The 26,688-nt window shown below is 37.2% G+C and overlaps 1 protein-coding gene across 4 annotated transcripts in view; it reads left to right on the top strand.

Annotated features, from left to right (window-relative positions):
- Nucleotides 1-26,688, top strand: part of chd1 (chromodomain helicase DNA binding protein 1) — a 181,755-nt gene that overhangs the window by 104,456 nt on the left and 50,611 nt on the right. For all 4 annotated transcript variants that reach the window (XM_039758926.1, XM_039758928.1, XM_039758925.1 and 1 more), the window contains exons 16-22: nt 12,545-12,707; nt 15,113-15,265; nt 15,441-15,512; nt 17,711-17,860; nt 20,140-20,288; nt 20,452-20,548; nt 20,632-20,727. In XM_039758926.1, the coding sequence (XP_039614860.1) occupies nt 12,545-12,707; nt 15,113-15,265; nt 15,441-15,512; nt 17,711-17,860; nt 20,140-20,288; nt 20,452-20,548; nt 20,632-20,727 (880 nt within the window). The remainder of the gene's footprint in view (nt 1-12,544; nt 12,708-15,112; nt 15,266-15,440; nt 15,513-17,710; nt 17,861-20,139; nt 20,289-20,451; nt 20,549-20,631; nt 20,728-26,688) is intronic.

Consider the following 26,688-nt stretch of genomic DNA (forward strand, 5'->3'; position numbering starts at 1 on the left):
GTTATGTGATGGATGTGACAATGCATTATCAGCACATGCTCCCAGCCTCTTCTAATGTCATAGTTAATTTTCCTAAGTGTACTCCTATTTTCTTCTTCTATATCACCAAAGACGTGTATATTACGTTAATTGATAATCTTGTGTGTGTTAAGTAGTCCTTCAATGTAATGGTGACCTGTCCAGAGTTTGTTTTAGAATTGTGCCTTATGTGTCAGAGGGTATCTCTTGCCTCCCATTACCCTGAATTGGATTGAGTGGGTTTGACAGAAGTGGGGTTGATCAGAAGATCTTTGTTTATCAGCACAGTTTTATGACTAGAAAATTGACAGAAGTGGGGCTGAGCAGAAGATCTTTGTTCATCAGCACCTTTTTGTGACTAGAAAAGTTTTAATTTCTTATTTCATTCCATTGTTGTTAATACTGTAAATGGAGGATTTCCGATGTAATCACGTTACCCCTCTCTATGTATTAGGACACAATCAATGAACTTAAGCACAGCCTTAAAGAATTTGATTACTCGTCTGTGCAACATTTTGGAATTTGGCACTTGTGGAATGGTAGAAAGTGTTCAAAGCAATTGAAATAGAATTATATTGAGAAGTATGAGTGTTATAGCAGGTAACTCAGCTACCACACTTAACTATTTTTGTTAGGAACGCAGTCAGCACACAAACCGTACTTTGCTACTGCTAACACTTGATATTGCCACATTAAGCTGGCTGTGAAAGAAGAAGCTTACGCATAAGTTGAATCCCTACTGTTCTCAAAGTCTGATTTTGTACCTTTATTGATAGTTTTTCTGGGGACAGTTGAACTTAAACAATTACTGGAATATGTGGTATACCTACTAATTCACCACATCCTTGATATTCATTGGTATGTTCTGGATGACTTATACAGATGTGAAAGAATTTCTTAGTACCATTAAAGCTCATTGGAAAAAGTCCTGTATTCCTCCTCTTAAAAGAGATTTAAATAAAAAAACATGAATATCTGTATGCCTCTAATTTGTCTTTGAGTAAAGCAAATCAAATGTGAGAAGCTATGAAGTATGGTAGCCCTAGAAAAGATTATAAATAATTGTATTAGAGTGAATTTTTCATAATAGCTGTTCTCTTGAATTAGTATCACACATGTCTCCAACCTTGCAATAAGTAATTCAGCCTATTTGAATGGAGAAAAGTACTCCCTCTGCTGTTTTGTTTTATCATATTTCCCACACTGAACATGGACTAGAGAAACCAAAGGAAGAGAATAGGCTGTGATCATCAAAGAAAATTATAGACAATCATGTTAAAGGCAAAGTTTGTAAGACCATTTCCAATCGGCTTGATGTCACTATGACAGAAGAATTTATGAAATTTATGGTCCATGAGACTGTAGCCATTCTTCCTTGATGTAAGAGGAAAATCGACCCCAGAATGTGCAGGATAGGTAGAATGGGAGATAAAAAGTTTAAGACAACTTCCAAAAGAGATATAGGCTGAACTCCAAGGTCAAGGTCCATCAGTTTCTGATTGCTAACATCCGTCACTTTTTGAGTGACAGTGGACTGAATGAAAAGACCTAGAAGGACGCCACTATTGAAAGGAAAATGTCAAAAACCCAGACTGGAATTTGCTGAAATGAGAAGCCACACTGCTTTTGGGAGAATGCCCTTTGTCCAGATAAGACAAAACTGGAGCTTTGAAATATTTTTAAGTGGCCTTTTATGAACTCTCATTTAAATCATATCAAACATCTACGGAAAGAGACGAAACATGCAGTTTGGTGAGAAGGCACCCTTCAAACCTGACACAACTAAGCAGTTTTCTCAGGAAGAGTTTGCCACACTACCAGCTTGCAGGTGCAGAAGTTTCAGTGAGAGGTACGTGAATCACTTGTTTGCAGTGATTGCCTTTAAAGGTTGTACAGGGTGAGCCAAAATGTAATACTACATTTCTCAAGGTCATTGCGTAAGGTAAAGGCGGCTGAGTGGGTTGGGGTGGGGGCTCTTTGATAGGTGATCCCTTGTAGTTTTCAGTCTGCAACATGCCTTGGTCCGGTGCGCACCATGCTTGTGCTGTTGAGGCATTCTTCAAAAATAACAAATACATCATCACTATAAAACACACTTTCCAAACGCACTTCAGCACTCCTGCTAACTGTGACGTCCCAAATCGGAAAACATTTCTTCAGTGGCGGCTAAATTTAAACAGACAGGTACAACATTGAACAGAAAATCTTCATGCTGTCCTCGGACTGTTTGAACGCCTGAAAACATACAAGCTGTAAGGGCATCAATTTTGTATTCTCCTAGACATTCAGCATGCAAGCATGCTTCTTTCTGCCTTAGGAATTTCTAACATGTCTTTGAGAAGGATTCTGCATGAGGACCTTAATTTCCACCCATACAAAATGATGGTAGTGCAGGAACTCACTGAAGACTAGGAGAGCCATAGAGAGTTGTGCACGAACATTCTGCAAACCGTTCTTTGAGATGCCATGGTCTTGTTCAACAATAAGGCACATTTCCATTCGAATGGTGGCATAAATAAGCAAAACTTTTGCTATTGGGCTGAAACCAACCATCGTGAACTTCATCAGAGATCCCTGCACAGTAAATACTGTATGTTACAGTTTGGTGCTCCATTGCAGAATTTGGTATTGTAAGCCCTTACTTTTTTGAGGTGGAGGGAGCAACGGTCACAGTCACTTCAGAACATTATATTGAAATGCTAGAGAACTTTTTGCAGCTCCAACTTGAAGAAATGGATGTGGTGGATGCCTGGTTTCAACAGGATGGAGCAACAGCTTATACGGCGTGGAGATCCATGCAAGTTTTACGGGAGATTTTTCCGGGGAAGTTGATCTCCCTGTGTGGTGATGTCGTAACTGAGGAGAACACTGTTAATTTCTGTTCTCTGCTTCCTCTTTGCTGTCAGGGTGAAGAGTTCATATTCCCAGTGAGTTAATTTTGCTACTGTTTCAAATATTTAAGTATATATTTAGAATCCATTTTTTATATTATACCATCAATATTGCAATTTAGTATAAAGTACTGAAAAATTCTGAAATTCTGCAGAAGACAGGTGCAGAGGAATTTTTTCATATGAATCCTCCTTCTGAGTATTTGGGACATCTGGCAAAATGATTGCCTGGAGAAGGAAAAGTTAAAAGCTACCATGAGTCGTGTGTCTTGCTAACAGTGAAGCATCCTGAGACAATCCACGTGTGGGGTTGCTTCTCATCCAACGAAATGAGCCCACTCATGATTCTGCCCAAGAACACTGCCATAAATAATGGTATCAAACGTCCTCCAAGAACAACTATTCCTGACAATCTAGCCGCAATTTAGTGACAATATGTGTATTTTCCATCATGATGGAGCATCATGTCACAAGGCAAAAGTGATAGTGAAGTGGCTCGAAGGTCATAACATTGAAAGTTTGAACCTGTGACTAGGAAACTCCCCAGATCATAATCCCATTGAGAACCTGTGGTCAGTTCTCAAAAACCAGGTGGATAAGCAGAATCCTACAAATTGTGATCAGCTCCAAACACTAAAAAGACAAGAATGTATCACCATCAGTCATGATTTGGCCCAGAAGCTGATATCCAGCCTGCCAGAGCTAATTGCAGAAGTTATGAAGAAGGATCAACACTGTAAATATTGACTCTCTACATAAATTTGATGTATTTACCAGTAAATGCCTTTGAAACTTATGACATGTATATAATTGTTATTCAGTATACCATAGAAACATGTTTTAAAAAAAAAAAAATATGCTGAAGCAGCAAAGTTTGTAAAACACATTTGTGTCATGGCCAAAATCTTTAGCCACTACTGTAGTACTTTACTGTGATATATTTATGAGTTATTAAGAAAATAAGCTGTCAACGAATAGTAGACCTCATAATAGAATACATGACAGACATTTAAAATGTATTCTGATTAAATAATTTGTGGGGCATTGCAGCATTTTTGCACTAGTACAAAATGGTGCTAAAAAAATACTGAGAAATCTCTATAACCATTTTTATTTTTACTTTGCATCCTCCCCCACCATAGCCTATTGTCTGTGGGGGAGGAGCGAAAACTTTAGATTTATCAAAAATTTCGATCTCCGGTTTTTGGCAGATCTTGATGTTTTAGGGTCCCCTGATACTGAAAACATACATATCTCGATGGGTATGTGTGTCTGTGTGTCACAGTTTCTTATTGACGGTCTAGAGCTAAATGGCTGGATGGAAAAATGCCAAACTTGAAATGTAAGTGTGTTATGAGATGACGATTTGCTGATGAATTTTTGAGCCAAATTATGTAAGAGAAGGATGCATTGTAGACGAGCCCTCAAATACCATAATTCTGCAATTAATTATGAATTCTTCTCGTCAATTGCTATCATAAGAAACTATTTTATGATCATAAAGATCAGTATCAGAGTGGTGAATAATTACTGAAATGTAGAATAGTTCAGGTAAATTGGTTCTTAGGGCGCAAAGCCTATTTATGCTTACATCCAAATTATAGCCTTTATTTTAAATGCTTTTATAATGCAATTTCATAGAAAAAGAACTTGCACACTAAAGCTGCCATCTGTCTAACGTGGAAACTTGTATACAAAGTGAGTGACATTAGTAAGAAATTCTTAAAACAGAGAAATGGAATGTTTCACTTTTAAACTTAAAAGGGCTGGAAACATGGTATTTGTCAACATAAGGCAACACTTGGGATATATAAGCCTTTGTTTTGGTACATAGTCATATAGGTCCTGAAATTTAGCCTGTGGCACATTTAGTCACGATACTACAGGTCCTCCAGTTTTACAGTGTTAATGTGGAGTGTTTAAATCTTATTGTTTTGAGCCTTGTGGAAGACATAGACATCATACCTAGGAGAGGGAAGTTATGTGTAGATGCAAATATCTATACTAATAAAAGGCAAAGCCCTCACTCACTCACTCACTCACTCACTGACTCATCACTAATTCTCCAACTTCCCGTGTGGGTGGAAGGCTGAAATTTGGCAGGTTCATTCCTTACAGCTTCCTTACAAAAGTTGGGCAGGTTTTATATCGAAATTCTACGCGTAATGGTCATAACTGGAAGCTGTTTTTCTCCATTTACTGTAATGGAGATGAGCTTGAACGCCGTGGGGGCGGAGTTTCGTGTGACATCATCACGCCTCCCACGTAATCACGCAGTACATAGAAAACCAGGAAGACCTCCAAAAAGCGCTGAAGAAAACATGCACTATATAATTGAGAAGGCAGCGAAACAATAAGAAGCGAGCGAGTGACATGTACAACCATGTTCATGAGTTCTGCTACTTTGGAAACAAAGCACGATGTAAACCTACACTTTAAATTAAGTTCATAGACAGGCTGCCGCTGGCGTTTGTAATTTAGTGCCTGCCCATATAAGGCCGTCCGTCAGCGGCAATCCAATAGCAAACTCCCACTAAATATTCACGGGTGAAGGACTGTGCTTATGGAGAGGAAGATGAGATGGTCAGGGTGGTGTTTGACACAAACTCAGCGAAACTGCGAGAGAAAGTTTTAAGTGCCAGGACTAAGGTAACATTAAATACAGCCATGGACATAGCACGAGATGGCACCAGCACAGCTGGGAACCTTCGATGCATGTACACCGAGGCTCACGTGAACTGACGAGTGCACAGATAAAAGGCAACAGTTCCAAAGAGCTGAACAAAACTGAATTACACAATTGAAAAGGCAGCAAAAAATATGAAGCGTCTGATAAGCATATTCATAAATCCAGCTACTGCGGAAACAAAGCACACGGTGGAAAAAGTCAATGTCCCGCTAAAGGAAGACAGTGTAAAAAAACCCGTGCATGCAGTGTGTCAGGTCTCAGATAAAGAAGAAGACGAGCTGTTTATTGATGCAAATAAACCTGTCATCTTTACAACGATTGACAAACACGGAATGTAACTTGAACACAACACATCCTACAAATACGAGCCTGATTGAAAGAAATAATGATAATCAAATCCTTGATGACAGCAACACTCAGTAACACTCACAAAACAAATACTGTATATTGACAGTCATGTTACGTTATTTTTAAAATGTTCCCTTTTTCTAGCTTTTTTAACACACTACTTCTCCGCTGTGATATGCGGGTATATATATATGTATATATATATATCCTGATCTACATACTCGAATAATGGATACTTTATTCGCCATCAATGATTGTTTTGGTAAAGCCATACTCAGTGTATTCATTAGATGAACGGTAAAAAAGTAAGAGCGAGGGGAGGATGCAGGCTGTAGTGCTCGTCAACTCTATCTGAATTGCGCGATCACATTTCAAAAAATATATCTTTTCAAGTTCTATTTAGTCCATATTTGTCAAACTCAAGGGCCACGGCCACATCCGCCCGCGTGTAATTATATCCGCCCGAGATCATTTTATATACTGTATTATTGTTATTAATGGCCCGGGTATATGAAGCGCTGGTAACACAATAAACTACAGATCCCATAATGCAGCGCTTCAGCTGCCTTGCCGAACACTTACCGCGTTAATCAAGTCTAGCTTATGATGCTGCAAGTTATTGCGAAGCTAGCTCACACGATGCTGAGAGAAAAGTTCATTCTGAAAATAGAGCCTTTAAAAACCGATGGGAGGCTGAGTATATGTTTACTGAACCCGTGTGTCTCATTTGTGGAGCTAATGTGGCTGTAATTACAGAATTTAATCTAAGACGGCACTATGAGACAAAACATCAGGGTAACCTGAATGCAATGCAGAAGATACAGAAAGCAGAAGAATTAAATAAGAATCTGACACTTCAGCGGACGTTTTTACCCGTGCACAATCACAAAGTGATTTCAAGTGAAGCTGCTTTTATGGGAGACACAAATGCAACTTGCCCCACTTTCCCTGTTGCCAAGTAATGTTAAACCAAGTCGTCACTACGGTGTTCCCAAATACGCACTTTGCTGATAAACTGAGCGCACTGAGTTTGCACGGCGCTTTGGTGACTTTGAAGAACAAAAAAAGTCCATCTACATGCGGCTCGAACCTTGTGCATGTTTGGTAGCACATATCTGTGTGAAAAGCTCTTCTCAGTGATAAAGACTAACAAAACAGCACACAGGAGTCACCTCACTGATGAGCACCTTCAATCCATCCTGAGAATCTCCACAACACAGAACCTCACACCAAACATAAACGAATTTGTTGCCAAAAAAAGTCGTCCAGCTCTAAAATGACATATGAGCAAAGACAACTGAATGACTTGATTTGTTATTGCTGAAAGGAACACATTTTATTTATATTTCCAGGTTTTGTTATGCAGCATGTTCATATTTGAATTTGTATAATTTTGACAGGATATATTTTTATGGAGAGCAAAATCTTTTGGGATATTTAAAATCTAAGTTTATTTTTATATAAAATTACATAAGAGTAAAGAAATTTGAATGTTTGTTCTTTTAATGTTTACTTTATTTCTAACTTGTATAATTTAGACAGGATATATTTTTATGGAGAGCAAAATATTATAAGTTGTTTAAGGTTTGAGTTGATTTATTCAGGAATAATATTCCTGTCTGTTTTTACCATTCCTACCAAAGATATTTCTGTCGACTAAATAAAAATTCCTTCTATTTAAAATTTAAATAGAACTTGAACAAATTCGATAGTTCATAATATCCACGCAGACTTGCACGTAAGAGCGGGAGTTATCCATTTTAACAAGCAGCGTATTGCACTGATACGAAATAGCTGTGTGTGTATATATGTAGATATGTATGTATGTATATATGTGTATATGTATAGATATGTATATATATATGTTTGTGTGTGTGTAAATGTATGTATATATATATATATATATATATATATATATATATATATATATGATGACAACACTCATCACTCACAACAGTGACAAAACAATTACATTGACAATCATGTTACGTTATTTTCAAAATGTTTCCTTTTCTTTTTCATTGCTTGTTTAACACACTACTTCTCCGCTGCGAAGTGCGGGTATTTTGCTAGTAATAAATAAATCACAAATATGTGAATTCTCTGGAATCCATGAGTGGTGTCAGATTGTTGTGTGCTCTGCTCCATTTTAAGCTAATTATTTTTATTAAAAGCTAATGTAAGGCACTACTGTTTGGGTATCTTTAGCAGTACATACGAATTTACCTTGAATTTCACTGCAGTTTCCAAGGTAATGATTGATGAATGAGAAGTCTCTACTTCTTACTCATTCACACTGTCTCCCTTACTTCATCTTCATGTCCTGTTTTAGAGTAGAGATGGCAGTTTGCTCAACTGGGAAGACAAGATACCGATTCCAGACCAATGTGTCTTGGGCCGCACCTGTTACATCTCCTATGTGAAGTGCTCAAGGGGCATTGTTACCACATGTGTAGATTACTTCCAGTGGCTCCTTTAAATATGGTGAAACATCATTTAATCTTTGAGTTTTTCTGTTTTTGACCTCCTCAGCTTACTGCATATGACGTTCATTCCATCTGCATTCTTTCTCAATCTTATTTTATTCTCTTGCCCAGAAATGGGAATACAGTAAACCCCCGTGAAGTCGCGGTTCAGAGTTCGCGGATTTTTCCTTAGAACCTAACTAATAACTGTTAGTGGAAACCGCAAATATCCTTCGCAATTTTTATGGATTTTTTGTGGCAATACTGTACTGTAGAGAGAACAGGAAGCAGGTGTAGAGAAAACCGCGACTTGGGATGGTGAAGGTAGCCAATAGAATTTGAAACTGCATCTCCCAGCAGAACTGCAGTGGCTCTGATTGGTGCTGAGGGTGCTGGGGCTGTTGAGGTCAAAGGATGTCAGCACGGCTTTTAAAAAGGGGGCCGGTGACAAAAAAAAAAAGTTTTTGTAATTTGTGTTTCAAGTTCCTGTCTGTCTGCCTTCTGTTGGGTTACCAGTACTTATTCATTTTGTCCTGGATCGTTTCGTGCGTCTCACCATTTCAGGAGCTACTGGTAGGACTATCTGTACATTCCCATTGAATGTGCGGATCTCTGGACTATCTATTTTCATCATTACATTTAATTTGTGAAATTTGTGTGCAATTCTGTGACCCAAGCTGCACTAAGACTAGCCTGCCAGCAATAGCACTTACCTCTGTGTGCTTGCTTGCAGCCAGTTGCACTTTGTACATATTGTTCCAGTAGTTTTTAAAATAGTTTTTACAGTTCCATTAGTAGTGTGTAAAATGATCAGTGTTGCAGTATAGAGAACCCTCGTTTATCACGGTTAATCCGTTCCAGACTCTACCGTGATAAATGAATTTTCGCGAAGTAGGATTCTTTATTTATAAATCGAATATTTTCGCAGTTAGAGTATAGAAAACCTGTTTACGACCTTCTAAATACGTTTTTTAACATTATTAGAGCCCTCTAGACATGAAATAACACCCTTTAGTCACCATTACACTTGTATTAGCCAATATATTAGACAAAATAAGAGAAAATAAGACATATTAAACATTACAAATATCATATTACTAGGCGCACTCGCCTTTTAAGGTAACCGACTTTTATCCTCAATTTTTGTGCGCTCCATGTGTAAGTGTAAAGAATGAGAACATCAAAGTGCCCATTCATAACATCTCCCGAAAACCTAAGTTTTTTTTTATCCCCTCAAATGCCTGTCCAAAGTCGTACAATGTCAGCCCGAAATCCGTACCGCTAAAGACGGAGTTTCATACACTAAATAAGCTATAGATGAGAATAAGCAAGCACCATCTCCCCTGATATTTACTACGCGGTGAGGCATTTGTACTTAGGGTTGCCACCCGTCCTTTAAAATACGAAATCGTCCCGTATTTGAGAATGAAATTGCGCGTCCCGTTTTGAATCAATATGGGACGGGTTTTGTCCTGTATTTTTTTCATCATTTTTTTTAAAGCAGCGTCTCATGCAAATCATCCCACACGCATTTTATGAAGATTCCTCCTTTCCTACTTTTGATTGGGTAATACTTGATGTCATCGTTAGTTTGATTGGTCTTTTTAACTGTCCAGTGAGGAGGGCGAGTCTTTTAAGTAGAGTCTGCAAAGTGTTGGCAGAGAGTAATATTAAAAAAATGGCAGATGCTTCTCCAGGTAACCCCCCGCGTCTTAAAGTTTCAGAGCTTAAATGCAAGCGGCTGCAAAAATACCGCAGATAGTGGGAGGAAACCAATACTTGGCTGCAGAGTGTTAGCGGAAATTGTTATCAAGCCAATTGCACAATTTGTCGGAGAGCGTTCTCTGTGATAGGGTTGCCACCCGTCCTGTAAAATATGGAATCGTCCCGTATTTGAGAATGAAATTGCGCGTCCCTTATTTTTTTGTATTAAAAGTGGTAACCCTATTTGTACTCCATCAACATTAGTTATTTCCAGAGACATCATTTTGTCTATTTTTCCAGCGCATCGCGCACAAAAGTAAGGGAACGATGAGAGCACTAGAACTCTGCTCACATTGCGCCGCTTCGTATCGACTTTTATCCTCAATTTTTGTGCGCTCCATGTGTATATCAGGCATGTAAGTGTAGGGAATGAGAACATCAAAGTGCCCATTCATAACATCTCCCGAAAATCTAAGTTTTTTTTTTTATCCCCTCAAGTGCCTGTCCAAAGTCGTACAATGTCAGCCCGAATCTGTACCGCTAAAGACGGAGTTTCATGCACTAAATAAGCTATAGATGAGAATAAGCAAGCACCATCTCCCCTGATATTTACTACGCGGTGGGGCATTTGTACTCCATGAACATTAATTATTTCCAAAGACATAATTTTGTTTATTTTTCCAGCGCATCGCGCACAAAAGCAAGGGAACGATGACAGCACCAGAACTCTGCTCACGTCGCGTCGCTTCGTACCTCAAGCTGCAAGTAGTAAGTCTGTAATAAGCGGAATACCGCTACGCTTTGCACTCACGGACGGAAGGACAATCCCGAACGCTTTTTTATAGTAGATTATTGTACTGTACATTTAATTGCACACAACCACTAACCTATGAAGGTACGACCTCAGTAGGAGAGTCTTCAGAGGTGGTGCAGCATCTTCAGCAGGTGCGTTGTTGTCTTCAGTGAAGAAGTACTAGGCAGTGGGTGTCTGGGTGCGAGACTGAAGAACATCTTGATTTGTAGGGTATTGCCATCTTTTATCATATCCAAGAGTTTCACCTTCTCCTGGATAGTAAGCATCTTCCTCCGGCGCTTAGTTTTATTGTCAGAAGGCTTAGAAAAAGCAGCATGTTTAGGAGCCATCGTAGGGCTTAGATAAAAGTTCTCAGAAAGCATGCGTAGTGACGTAAGCGTGTATGAGAAAAAAATCGTGATAGAGTGAAGCCGCGAAAGTCAAAGCGTGATATAGCGAGGGATCACTGTAATTGTGATGCTCTTTGCATGAAAATTTTTTTTTACTTTAAAATTTCACTTTTTCTTTGTTAATTGTGACATTTACTTAAAGTGCAGCAAAAAAGTATTTGGCGTCCAGGGATGCATTAACCCCCAAGTATGTGGCAATTTAAGAGTTAAAGCCCCAAGATGCCGCCGAAATGAACTGCACCATCTTAGGCTTCTGGCAATGAAAACACGCTTGCATGAATTACAGTACATATAGCTGTAATATCAGTATTTTACATTCTAGCACTGCGGGAGACATAGCAGTACAGTATGCAGGTTTACCTTTACACTCTTTATTTTTAGGTAATGTATTAAGCTCTGTCTGAATAATTGTATGTCTAGTATTTTTATTGTTCATGGTTTTTCTATCTTCATGTTAGGGTTTATGGCATCTATAGCTTATTTGAATCTGTGATTTAAAGATTTTAAATATTTTTTCTGTGTTCTACAACTAAGGGTATTGAGAGTCTGGTGTGTAAGTCTGTTACCAAAGATTTGTTATGCAAGTATTACTCAAAAAAGGGCATCCTGTTTACCAATGAGAAAACATGTTTTTTATTTTTTGTTTTTTTATAGTTAAACCACAAAATGAAACGATATCAGAAATGATGTGAATTGTAATTGTATAATAAGAGTGGAAGAATAGCTGTGCCAATCACCAAATGACATGCTGAAGAGAATTGGGGACAAATTTTCAAAGTGCTTTAAATAGTTCCTTATTTATTAAAGTTTGTTTTTTATTCCTATAACTCTGCTTATTAAAATGAGAAAACAAGAAGAGTTGCACATGGCTTTAAAAAAAGTCAGTTCAGCTTGAGAAAACAGTTAATTTTCATTACAGCACAGTTAAAATAATAAGATGCACAACAGAAAAGCAAAAACTAGTGTAAAAGTAAAAAGAAGCACTGTTCTTAAATATAGTATGCAAAGTGCCCAGCAAAGCAGAAAGTTTTTCTTTTCATGTACATGTAACAGCTTTTAGGCCATTTTTAAGGGGGGAGTAGTTTGCATTTTTGCCTGCCAGGTAGAACATGTTTATCATCTACCATAGAAAATTTCAACTCAATGTTATTTTTATTACATGTTTCATTTAATTTTGTAAACCTTACCTAATCCTATTTTTCTTTACTTTTTTTCTATTTGAATAGGTGGATATTAACCAGGAATTATAAAGCTCTCAGTAAAGGCACAAAGGGCAGTACTTCAGGATTCCTGAATATAATGATGGAGTTGAAAAAGTGCTGTAATCATTGCTACCTCATTAAACCACCAGAAGATAACGATTTCAGCAACAGACAAGATGCTTTACAGGTTATTCAAAATTGACAAATATAAATTTCAAATTACTGAGTTTCAATGTAATTTTTTTTTCTTTATTGTATTTTTATTTATGTTTAGTTTGCTTTCAAGTAATTCAAGTACAGGTAGGAATTTTATCATTGCATTTTTTTTTTTATTAATTTTATTGGTTAAACCTTTTTCTAAAGCAAATCATGAAAAAGCCAGATTATCTCAATAATTGATGTTTGCTAAATAGTGCTGCGTTCTCACTAGCAGACAGGTTTTGTTAACAGTATCCTTTTTTTTTTTTTTAGAAACATTCCTAGAACTTTGGTTTTTGAACTGATTGTAAAAAATGGTCCAGCTTGATAATGCCTCAGTGAGGCTGGGGTGATGATGTGGTGGTTAATGAGCTGCAGGCCTTGTAGTCTTATAGGTGATAAGTTTATATCCAAATCTTATTTGCCCTGAAAGTTGTTTTTAACATTTGTTTCAACTGTGGTGAATTTTTTTGTTTGTCACTCTCTATGCAAAATGTTAGTATCCATGCAGTATGGAATAGTGCCAAGGAAAACTGAGAATTATAAAAACATCAAAAGCATTGTGATGTGCAGTTATTCATGAGATATGTAAAGATGTACCACAGTTGTTATTAACTGTAACATACACACAACCTATGTGTGTATTATTATTTTTATATTCAGTTTAACTTTGTCATTGTCCCCTGCCAGAGTATGTTTACAAGGAAATGCAATTTTAACTTCTCGAAAAACCAACAAGACAGTCCCAACCATATTATAAAAGAAAAAAGAAAAAAAAAAAAAGTAAATTTGCAAACACTATTGTGTGGTCAGTACACCATTCAAAATTACAGAGCAACAAAGGTGCTGTTTAGCATTTATTTAATAATGTTGCAGTCCCGAGAAAGAAGCTAAATCTCAACAGTTGGGCTTGTTCTGTATTATCCGTTGACTCATCAGCTGAGATATGTATGTGATCAGTTGACTTGAAAAACAGTCTTCATACATAATTTCAACCCTGCGTGCTTCTAATGGGTCAGAAGTTGTTTACCTGATTCACTCGGTTATTAATCTCGTTTTTATTTTTATTACCAGCATTGAGTTCATCAAGCATACCCAAAACACAGTGTTCTACAAGTTCAGCGTTCAAAAATTGCTTGCTCTTTTTAGCTGATTCCCAAGTAACACAAAATGAAGCTGCTGTGGTCTTCTCTTGTATAGTCTCTTGTATAGTTGTTGCTGCTGTCAGAAATGAGGAGCTTTCGTAGGAAAGTTTCAGGGAAGCAATTCTGTCTTGTGTGGCTGGGCTACCAAGCAGAAAAGCATTGTGGAAGCTGGCTCGCTTAGTTTTCTCCATCTCCCTTTCTATACTTGTTGATGCTCGCCATTACTCTCTCTGTCCACTAATTATAAATTCATAGTATAGGCTTATTGGATGATCCCCCACCCCCCAGTTAGACATTGTTGCTCTCACACTCATATCAGGTTGGTGGGCTGGACTTGAGTATCAATGGTGTATAGCATATTCAACATTAGCCAACAGCAGTAATTTTATTACTTATTATTGGAATGATGCCTTTATCCAAGGTGACTTACAACATTTGGGATAAAGTTGGTTATTTTTCTTTTTTTTTGCCCATTTGGAGCACAAGCAGGTAAAGTTTCTTGCTTATGGTCATCCAGTTTCAGTAGCAGGATTTGAACCCCCACCTCAGGCTTTGAAATCCTAGGTCCAAAGCCTTAACCACTACAGCATGCTAACGGACAATAATTTTAACCCTTGGTATAAAAATGCAGAAAGGCATAGTACCTCTGATAAATACTCTTAACTGATGACACAATAACTTGGACCCATTATCTTATCCAACACACACACACATATAGTGCCCTCCATAATGTGTGGTACAAATTTTTCTTTGATTTATCCCTCTTCTCCACAGTAAAAAATTACTAATCAAACAATTTAGACTTGATTAAACTGCACTTTGCAGGATTTAATTTATTTGGGATTTGCATACATTTCAGTCACATAGATGCCCAACCCCCGCCAATTTCAGGCACTATAATTTTTGGAACATAGCAATCATATGAATATTAAAGCAGTTATATTTATTACTTTGTTTCATGTGTGTCTTCTCTAATGATGCTCTTCCAAGCTTCTAATGCAGCCATCTTCAGCTCCTGTTATGTCATAACTTCTAATATTATTTAAATGCCATTGCAACAAAAGCCTTGCTTAGGAAGATAAAGAAATTTGTGAGAGATTTTATCTATTGCAATGCAAAGTTCATTCCATTTGTGTTTTTTCTTGACCTAGTAGTGTTTCCTTACTTCTCACTGCTAATCTCAGCTTGTTTAAAATATATTGTTTCTGCGTACATTAAATATATTTTGTTTTCATTTTTAATTTGTTAGCATCTAATCCGGAGTAGTGGAAAGCTTATCTTGCTTGATAAGCTTCTGATTCGCCTAAAAGATAGAGGGCACAGAGTTCTTATTTTCTCTCAGATGGTGCGCATGCTGGATATTCTTGCTGACTACTTGAAGAGCAGACAGTTTTTGTTTCAGGTAAGGTGAAAGGTCTCGTGCATCTGTTTTTAAACCTGTAAATATTTGATATGCTTAACATTTGGTAGATATTTTTATTTAAACAGTATACATTTCAATTGTAATTACTGTACTGTAATTCAGTTTAGAGTTGCATTAGAAGTAATAACTGAATTATTTGTTTTGTTTGCTTTAGAGATTGGATGGATCCATAAAGGGAGAAATGAGAAAGCAAGCCCTAGACCATTTCAATGCTGAAGGCTCAGAGGTATTTTTTGTTTATTAATCTATAAAACTTGATACTTTTTTTATATAAATTGGATATTTTCAATACAAAGGTACATAATTATGATCATTAAAGATGTAAGGTACATTTGACAAAATCAACATGTAACTTTATTAAGAGTGTTGAACAAAATAGACAAATAGTAGTAATCCTGCAGTACTCACTACTAACAGCTATGTTCTAAAGTCAACCACTTCGTAGAGATTGATAAAAAGACATGTCTATAGGATTGCTGGATGGATAGTGAAAATATTTGAACTTGGTGGAAAATCTTGAAAAAATGCCCACTTCAATTGACTACTGTGCCAAACATTCCTCATTTAGATAAAAAGCAGAATTCTGGAAACGTTCTTGAGGACAGACGAGACAAAGATTAACCTGTGTTAGAGTGATGGCAAGAGCAAAGAGTAGTGATGAAAATGAACTGCTCAAGAATTGACACATACCACCTCATCTGTTAACTTGATGTGAGGGATGCAGGGGGTTAGTTATGACTTGGGCGTGTTTAGCTGCCACAGGTACTGATACACGCTTCATGTTACTGCTGATGGTAATTACACAATAAATTCTGAGGTGTGTTAATTTCCAGTAAATGCCTTCAAACTCAATGGACAGAGCTTCATCCTGCAAGATAATGATCCTCAATGTACTGCAACACAGGAGTTTTGTCAGGGTTAAAAAATGGAAACTTCTTGAATGGCCAAGCAAGTCCTCTGATTTAAAGCCAGTTGAGCATGCCTCCATATGTTGAAGTGAAAACTTGAGGGGACAAATCTCTGAAACAGGCAGGAGCTGGAAATACCTGCACCTGGTGATAATTATGAATCACAAACCTCAAACAATCCCTCATGCAAAGGATTTGCAACAAAGTACAAAAAAAGACTGCTTTAATATACCTGACATTTCTATGTCCCAAACATGGTGCCTTCAAATGAGGTGACCCTGCATTAAAAGTATTGTCATTTCTACATGGTGTGACCAAAATGTATGCAAATGCCCTTAAAGTCTGCAATATGCACTTTAATTACGTCTGAATCATTGATCTGTACTTTTAAACTGTGGAGCAGAGAGGTAATTGAAGGAAAAATGTGTTTTTGTCCGAAACATAATGTTGGGCACTGTAGCTGATGTATCACAATTGTGAAGGACCTGCTCTGTCATTTCATTGTGGAGAAGCTGAATCAAGTTCACAAGCTTCCTCAGGCATGTATAGTGTCTTGTGATGATCTAGAGTGTGTTTTTGTTCACAGTATCAGATGCTTTTGTATGTTCAATGAAGACAGATTAAAAGGCCTTTTTCTACTCTACACTTCTGTAGGACTTGTCTGGCGACAGATATCCTGTCTGCTATTCACTGTTCTGGCCAAAAGCCACACTGTACCTCTGGCAGATTTCTCTTCAAGATGGTGACAAGTGTGTTCTGGACAATGCGGGCAAAGATCTTGCCTGCTATAAACAGCAGTGTAATACCTCTATATTTTCCACAATCTGACAGGTGGCATGTATATTTTCATAGTGTTCTACCTGCTCTGCTTTTTTTCTGCCACCATGTATCCTGCATTTCTTACAGTTCCAACTGTACATTGGGCTTCCCCTTATTTAAACTTTTTATTTTCATTTGATTTTCATTCTACTTTTCCATGTGTTCTAATTGTTTGTTTAATTCTTTATTTACTAATTAATGGGACTGACGCTAAAGTAGTTGCAGCCTTTTATTATTCAGTGTTTGCCTGTGTGTCTGCTCTGCTCGTTTTTAATTGTCATTAATAAGATGCCACGAAGGGGGAAAACTGAAAGGGAAAAATATAATGAAATCAACAAAAGAGAGTTAAGCATTTAAATCTATAGTAAAAGCTGAAATATTTCAAATGTCTTGTAAATGTAAAAATCATGCTGCTGTGCTTTTCTGAATGTAGAATAAGAGAAAAAAATACCAGCTAATTAGATTAAATCAATGTTATCAGGTGTTGTCACTGATTATGAATCTGGTTGGAGCAAAAACCTGCAGCCACAGTGTGTTCCCAGGACCGAGTTTGAGAACCCCTGCCCTATGCTAATGATAATCAAGTTAAGGGTTTTTTATATACAGTACAATCTATCTTTTTCAACACATAAAATATCATGTTCTTACTGTATAGCTGTGGGATGAATTAATTTTATCTTTTTTCTTTTATCTTTAGGATTTCTGCTTCCTACTATCTACAAGAGCTGGTGGCCTTGGTATAAATTTAGCTTCAGCAGATACTGTTGTTATTTTTGATTCTGACTGGAATCCTCAGAATGATTTGCAAGCACAAGCTAGAGCACATAGAATTGGACAGAAAAAACAGGCATGTGTTTGTTTGTGTTAACATACAAGTGTACAATTTTGCATATCACAATATCTTCTCTGAGCTTTCTTCCATAAAGGAGAACTGTGGCTTGCTTTCACCCATATAACACTGATAGTAGATTCAGGTTTCAAACTAAAACAGTTAATACATGCTTATTTTTCCAGTCAGGAGTCAGATAACCCCCATGTTTATACAAGTAACCATCCATCCATCCATTATCCAACCTGCTATATCCTAACTACAGGGTCATGGGGGTCTGCTGGAGCCAATCCCAGCCAACACAGGGCACAAGGCAGGAAATAAACCCCGGGCAGGGCGCCAGCCCACCGCAGACAAGTGACTATTTAACTAAAAAGTAAATTCATTACTGGTATGCATGGAGAAGAAGTAAATATAGTAAATGACCATGTTGCAGTTTTGTTCATTTGGTACAGTATTCTACTGAAGTTTGCAGCACTAGGTTCAAAAAAGCCAAAACTGGTATTTTAGTGGCAGGCACTATCAAAAAAACTTTTAGTTAATTGCATAACTATTCAGTTATTATGTGATGAAAAATTCTAAATTCATACAGGTGAAAAACAAATTGCCTAATGAAGATACAGTTAACTTAGAATTCTCCACCTTCACTAAATTAATTACCAGATATTCTTCATTAATAAAAGGTGGCTAATGAATCATTTGAATCTTAAGAATTGCTGTAGAAATAAAGACTTAAGAGCCTTCTAAACAGGTTAGAAATGAAATATGGCATATACTAGGTTAAGAGTTCAAAGCAATGTCCAAGTGTTTGCATGTGCCACTGGAAACTGTTGGTTCAAGTAGTCAAAAATGTTATACGTGTGCACCTGTCTGCCTGGTTAAGAGATATGCAAAGTACTGGTCTGTATGGGATGCTGACATAAAATAATTCCATTAATTTAAAACCACTATGTGAAAGCATGTCTCAAGTTGCCTGGGAAGCATGGGGGTAATCCAGTTACAATGTGATAAATGTTTTGTGGTCACATGAAAGTGATACGTGTCCACACCTAAAAAATAAAAAATTAAATTACAAAATATACAGTTAAATGTGACATTGGTACTAATATTATTTTGTGTTGCTTCCCTTTAATCTGAAATGACTGTGGATATGTTTAAAAATGAAAGAAGAATGGAAAATAGAAGCAAATACTAAATGAGAGCATGTTCAGTGTTTTTATAAAAAAAAAAAAACAAAACAGAAGCTCGGGCGAACATTATTTTTTAGCAGGGTAAAAGCATGGCCAAGGTAACCTTGAAATGGCTCTAAGACAAAATGGGGAATGTTCTACAGTATCTGAGACAAAGTATTGATCTTGTCCTGTTTGAAAATCTGCAGCACTATATGAAGAGTGTGTTGCACAAGTGTCATATAGTTAACGTGAACAATCTGAAATTAATGTGCCAAGATGATACATGCTTAAAACGTGATTTTACAAAATTTTAAAATCTAGGAATGAATACTTAAACAAACTGCATGCTGCCCTTTCCCCTTATGTTTGTAACTTTAAACATTTATTACATTAAATAACTCATTTTGATCTTCAGTGCGCTGCATGATAATTTAAACTGACAAATACATTTCTCAAAGAGAATGATTCTCGACCTGTACACCATTTTCAATTCTTGAGCCTTTTGAATGTTAAGTGATCTAAGAAAGTGAATATAGAGGTGGTTCACTCTACAAGTACTTGGGGGGGGTCCATAATAATGACAGATTTGGACTGTTCTTGAAACAAAGAGGAACTTCATAGGAAAGGGCACAGCTAACTCTTTTTCCTTAGGAGCCTGTGTTTCTTTAAGTGACATCATTCATATTTTCTATAACTCTGTGATGGCCAGTGTGATTTTTCTGCACTGTGGTGTGCTGGGCTGGTAACATCACTTTAAAAGAGGCCCACCAAATCAACAAGCTAATCAAAAGGGAAAGCTCAATTTTAGGATTCAGCAGAAGTGTGTCAAGAAACACAACTTGGGCTCCTTTATGCCAACAGCAGTACGTCTACATAATGCCTCATTGTGACTATGACAGCCAAGTCTGAAGTTTTCATTTGAATTTTAATGCTTTATAGTTGTTCTGGTTTGTGCTCAGACCAAAGTGTGTGTGTATATTTAATTATGTACCTACTTATTTACCTATTTATTTATTGAATGAGCCTCTGTAAAAAGCCAAATTTCCCCCTTTGGACAAATAAAGGTCAACCTATCTGATTAAACTTTTTTCCTTTATATTTTTATATTTTGTGTTTGAATTATAGGTTAATATTTATCGACTTGTAACAAAGGGGTCAGTAGAAGAAGAGATCATTGAGCGGGCAAAGAAAAAGATGGTACTGGATCATCTTGTGATTCAAAGAATGGATACAACTGGGAAAACTGTACTTCACACAGGGTCTGCTCCTTCAAGGTGATTAATATTTTAAACCTTTAATGAATGTAAGTGTCCCCCCAAGTTTGTCACTTTGTAAGTGAAAGGTAGAACTCAGTATTTTCCAGTATTTGGGTCAGAGTCTTGGATTAATAAAATTCACCACATAATTGCTGTGTTTGTTTGATTTTTATTCTTAAAGCTCTACTCCTTTCAATAAGGAAGAACTTTCTGCAATTTTGAAATTTGGTGCTGAGGAACTTTTTAAAGAGCAAGAAGGTGAAGAACAGGAGCCACAGGTTTGTAAATTGTGTTGTATAAAATGTATACATTCTTATTCCACTTCTTGACTCAGAATTTAAGTACAATTTTTAATTTTCAGGAAATGGACATTGATGAAATTCTTAAACGAGCTGAAACCAGAGAGAATGATCCTGGTCCTTCCACTGTTGGAGAAGAACTGTTATCACAGTTTAAGGTAGAAGCATCTCAATTAAATTTTCCATGATTTCTCTATTTCCATTCTCAAATTGAGACAGTATTTTTATTTATGCCTTTTAGGCACATTTACTTATTGTAGAATCAAAACTGGCTTCTGTAGATATTATAGTAAGGCTTTTAATGCAATTATACTGTGTAACATTATCATATGCAAGTGTTTTTAAGCATTAAATATAGTGAAAAATCATATATAGTTAAATGTCCCTGTATAGCCCCTTACATTACCTCACAAATACATTAAACATGATTTTACCTATTCAGATTAATTCCATATGTATATCTTCTGTATTTGGCTTCAAATACAAATGCACATCAATAGATTTAAATGCAAAGTTTATAGAGTTAGAACAGACCAATGTTTCAGAAAATGTAGGTAGACAGTCAAGATCTAAGCAGAAGAAGATGCATCCTTCAGGGAAAATAGTACAGGAGACATGCATCTCTCACCTTCACATGGTACAGAGGGTGAGTTGAAACGAGTCCATGCTAAGAATTTGTCTTGCTCTTTTTCACATGTTTAATATTAGCATGCATCACTATTGGAGTCAGATATTTTGGTTTTCTGACTCATGTATGAGCCATAGTTTGAGAGGAATTTATCTCTCTTTTTCACACCACAGCACATCAAGGTGGGTGAGGCATAGCAAGAATAAAGGAAATACATTTCTTGGTTTTTCTCAGTCTAACATGTGAGACTGTTGGACATTTTGAAAACATAGTTAACAAAAAGCTAAATTTAATTTTTGCCTTGTAAATTTGAATTTGCATATGTTTTGGTTCTTTCGTGCATTGATTTTTTTTTTGCTTATTCTTTTCGTCAGATTTTATAGTTGATTAGTATGTTTTAATCTTTAGTCATACACATGTAACATGAACTTTAAAATAGTATTTTTAGTTTAAGATATTCCTGTTTATGTAATTATGCTGTAGCATGACCTTATCCCTATAATACGTCATTCACAACTCACACACACACAAGTATGCAAGATATAGAACGTTTGGAGTGAGCATAGAGCCCAAACCCAAATTTGATTACCTCATTTCACTGTGTTGCTTATTACCAACAAGGATATACATCCAAAACTCAATAGGGATGAGGAGACTGGATGTTTTATGCATATCAAAATATATTAATCATAAAATAGTCTTACAGGACCAGATGTTATTCTCAAACGAGAATACACATCTAGAGTCAACTAGTTAAAGAGTGAATGGTGGTGAAATCTGGTCTCTGGGCTACACCCACAGAGCTTCTTCCTAAAACACCCACCCCCAGTTCCTGTAGTCTGTGCATGTAACGGTAGAATTACCAGAGCCAACGAAAAACCTTGTAAATCTGGCCCACCTTAAATCACGTCAAACCTCTCTGTCATCGTCTTTTGTCTTCTAAATGTGTCAATAAGCTGCAAGCAGCCTGCTATACTGTTCCCCCCCCCCACTGCCTCAGAATGGACAAATAAATTTATAGTACTTGTAATAATTTGCGGTTTTTTTTCCCCACTTTTACTCTCTGTCACGATCACGATACAACACCCATCCCCCATCCCAGATCTGATGCGGTTACTTTTTATCTGAAACTGGGCATAACTGTAGATGTGAGTGGTGTTTTGAAACAATGCAACTAGATATTCTCTGATCTAGAGGGATAAAAGTTGACACACAAACGCTGGCGAATCTGCCTTCTTTGCATCACACCGTCAATTGAATTTTTTTTTGTTCAGTTTTACTGAGTGTTTCTGCTCACACTGAATTAGTATGCACCTTATGGTCCATGATGTCAAAGCTGCACTGACAAAAAACAGAGACATAGGTATATATGATATTTGGAATAACTCATTTTATGACCTGTATAGTACATTTCGGAAAACATTGTGGCACTGATGCAACATTATTTATATTATTCATATTCAACAATAGGTATATGTAACATTGGATACAGATGTTTCCTGAATCAAACATTAAAACATAGATACAGGATATACAAAGGCATTAAATAGCATATGAGACCATTAAACTGGGTAAAATACTAAATTCAATACAAAAAGAAAGCCTAGCAAATAACACCCTTTGCGCTATAACACACAAAAATTATGCAGAGTATCTGGACAGAGAGGAAGACTGAATGAGGAGGCAGAATGGCAGGTTAAGTTAAACCCCCTCTTTTAGAGATGAGTTTTAAGTTGTAAAGAATGGACTGTGCCAATCTAATTTAGGGAGGTCATTCCAAAGTTTGGATGCTATACAGCTAAAGGCCATGTCACCCATAGAGTGCAGGTTAGTATGGGGCACAACAAGATTGCCAGAATCAGAGGACCTTAGTGGGTGAACAGGACCATAGTGATGGAAAAGGACACTGAAGTAGTCTGGTGCGCATCCATTTAAAGCTTTGTAGGTTAATAATAGAATTTTATATTCAATTCTGTAAGACACAGGGAGCGAGTGGAGACAAAGCAAGATGGGTGTTATGTGCTTCCTGTTGCTACTCTATTTTAGGACTTTTGCAGCAGATGTTTGAATCAACTAGAGCTATGATATAAGATTTGAAGTGGCACCTGTCAAAAGAGAGTTACAATAATCGATGTGGGGTGTGATAAAAAATTGACAAATTTCTCAGCGTTAGGAAATTAGAGGAATGAGCCAACATGGGATATGTTTCAGAGATGAAAGTAATAAAAGTTTCTTAATGTGGTTTATGTGGGTGGAGTAAAGGGAAGAATCAAAAATGACACCAAAATTCCATGTATTAGAAAAAGGTCTGATGAGATCACTGTCAAGAGTGACTGGAAAGGAGCTCATTTTCTTAAGTTGTGCTTTAGTTCCAATTTGCTGGAGTTCAGTTTTGTTGCAGTTTAATTTTAAAGAGTTCTGCTCCATCCAGGTATTAATTTCACTGAGGCAATTTGTGAGCTGAGAAAGCCCTGATGAAGTTTTACTTTTAACATTGAAATAAGAGTTGAGTATCATCTGCATAAAAATAACCCAGTCCATAGCTATGAATGATATGGCCAAGGGGAAGCATATAGATACAGAAGAGCAAAGGGCTGAGGATGGAGCCCTGAGGAATCCCTTGTGTGACCGGCACTGAGCTAGATCTGCTGTTGCCAAGACTAACAAACTCTTGCCTGTCAGTCAGATAGGACTTAAAAATAGGACTTAAAACACTGACACCCAGTGATACCCAGCATGTTCTCTATTCTGGACAGTAGAATGTCATGTCTGACAGTTTCAAATGTTGCACTAAGATCTAACAAAATTAATATGATGGTTTGTCCAGAGTGTGTTGTCATTAGCAAATCATTAGTTATCCAAAGCAGAGCAGTTTCAAAGCCAGACTGAAAGGGTTCCATCAAATTATTAGAAGTTATGTAATTGGTGAGTTGGGAGGCTGTGACATGCTGAAGAACTTCTGACAGAAAAGGTGAGAAATTGGCCAAAAATTGTTAAGATTGTTAACATCAAGACCAGACACTTTTAACAGTGAGGTTACAGAAGTGACTTTAAAAGTGGCTGGCACAAATCCATTGTCAAGGGATGTATTCATTATTGTTGTAACAGTGTGGATAATGGCATGAAGGTAGGATTTAAGAATTGTGGTGGGGATGTGGTCCAGTATACAGGTAGTGGGCCTCATCTTCTAAAGCAGGTCATGGATGGATGGAGTGGGAAGACAGGAAAAGATATAAATAGATGATGGATTTATGTTAGTTGAATTATTTGGATCTTTAGTTTTATTGCGGAAAAAGTAGTGGAATTTTTCACAGACTTCTGTAGAGGAGGTGATTGGGCCAGATGCAGGTTAAAGTAGTTTATTAACTACAGAGAACCCCTTGGGTTATCATGGCCACTTTCTATTACTCTGTCATATTGTGTACTTTTGACTGCTGTTAGTGCATCCCTATAAGCTCTTTGATGGGTAGAGAAAGCCTGGATATGCACACTGAGGCCAGTCTTATGTGACATTCTCCCAAGGCATCGGACAGCTGCTTTCTTAGACTGTAACTCTGAATTGTACCATGGAGCTGAGTGCTTAATGGAAACCTTATGCTTTAAAGGAGCTGTTTTATCTAATGCTGAAAGAACAGCTGTGTTATAGTAGTCAACAAGGCTATCTAGTGTTGATGGAATAGGTGTAGACAGAAAATCAGATCAGAAACTGAATTAGCAAGGATAGGACAGATATTTTTAAGGTTTCTGAATGATACTTGATGTTTACAGGTAAAAGGAGGGATAGTGACACCGTGAGAAGTACTGCTTTATGATCAGAGAGTTCCAAATCACTGCTATAAGTATTCCCAACAGATAAGCCAGATGTGCAGATCAAGTCCAGTATACGACCCCCAGAATGAGTAAGAAAATCATCATGCTGCATAAAGTGAAAATAGTCCAGTAAGGATAGGAATTAATTTCTCCGCTTACATGTAGTAATATCGATATGGATCTTGAAATCACCAAGAAGAATGACCCTCTGTGAAAGGGAACTTGGGTGGGGTAATAATTCAGCCAGATGCTGATGGATCTACTACATACAGTTGTGCTTGAAAGTTTGTGAACCCTTTAGAATTTTCTATAATTCTTCATAAATATGACCTTCAACATATTCAGATTTTCACTCAAGTCCTAAAAGTAGATAAAGAGAAACCAGTTAAACAAATGAGACAAAAATATTATACATTGTCATTTATTTATTGAGGAAAATGATCGAATATTACATATTTGTGAGTGGCAAAAGTGTATGAACCTTTGCTTTCAGTATCTGGTGTGACTCCCCTTTGCAGCAATAACTGCAGCTAAACGTTTCCAGTAACTTTTGATCATTCCTGCACACCGGCTTAGAGGAATTTTAGCCCATTCCTCCGTACAGAATAACTTCAGCCAATATATCAAAGGAGTGGCTTCAGGACAACTCTGTGAATGTCCTTGAGTGGCCCAGCCAAAGCCCAGACTTGAATCGATTGAACATCTCTGGAGAGATCTTAAAATGGCTGTGCACCGACGCTTCCCATACAACCTGATGGAGCTTGAGAGGTGCTGCAAAGAGGAATGGGCGAAACTGGCCAAGGATAGGTGTGCCAAGCTTGTGGCATCATATTCAAAAAGACTTGAGGCTGTAATTGCTGCCAAAGGTGCATCGACAAAGTATTGAGCAAAGTCTGTGAATACTTATGTACATGTGCTTTCTCAATTTTTTTATTTTTAATAAATTTGCAGAAATCTCAAGTAAACTTTTTTCATGTTGTTATTATGGGGTGTTGTGTGTAGAATTCTGAGGAAAAAAAATGAATTTAATCCATTTTGGAATAAGGCATCAACATAACAAAATGTGGAAAAAGTGATGCGCTGTAAATACTTTCCGGATGCACTGTATATTTTGATAGTTATCTTCTCTTTGTGAATCCTAATAGCATATCTCTGTGATGATGCAGGTTTGCTCCATGCGCCCATCTTGCTTCTGGGAGCTCTCAAACCTGACACCAACGGTAATGTTACCGATGAGCTAGGCAATGAGGCACAACAATGAAGCAAAGGGATGGTGCAAAAAGTGCAAAGTGCTTTTATTAAAAACAGCAATAACAAAACAGTGTTCAAATAAATAGTGCAGTGCTTCAAAGTAAATCCAATAAAAAGCTGTGAATTGTGGAGGTTAAAATCCAAAAGAAAAAAAAACCCTTTTAAAAACAATGAGGTTAAAACAATGGCTGGAAGCAGTCTTTTAAAACAAAGCCTGGTGCCACCTTTTACTGGTGACTCCCCTGCTTCTCCTGTTAAGGCTATGCACTAGGGGAGCCACCTTACCTGCAGCTGACCTTCTTTCTACCTTCTACTGCTGGTCTGTTCGCCTTGCCGATCCCTGGCTCTGGTGGGCTTTGCCTGACTGCGACTTGGGCTCCCCAGTGACCAGGGCACTCACACTGGAGCTTTCACATCCCAAGTCTCAACT

This window comes from Polypterus senegalus, chromosome 7 (assembly GCF_016835505.1).
Source record: "Polypterus senegalus isolate Bchr_013 chromosome 7, ASM1683550v1, whole genome shotgun sequence".
Classification (NCBI taxonomy): domain Eukaryota; kingdom Metazoa; phylum Chordata; class Cladistia; order Polypteriformes; family Polypteridae; genus Polypterus; species Polypterus senegalus.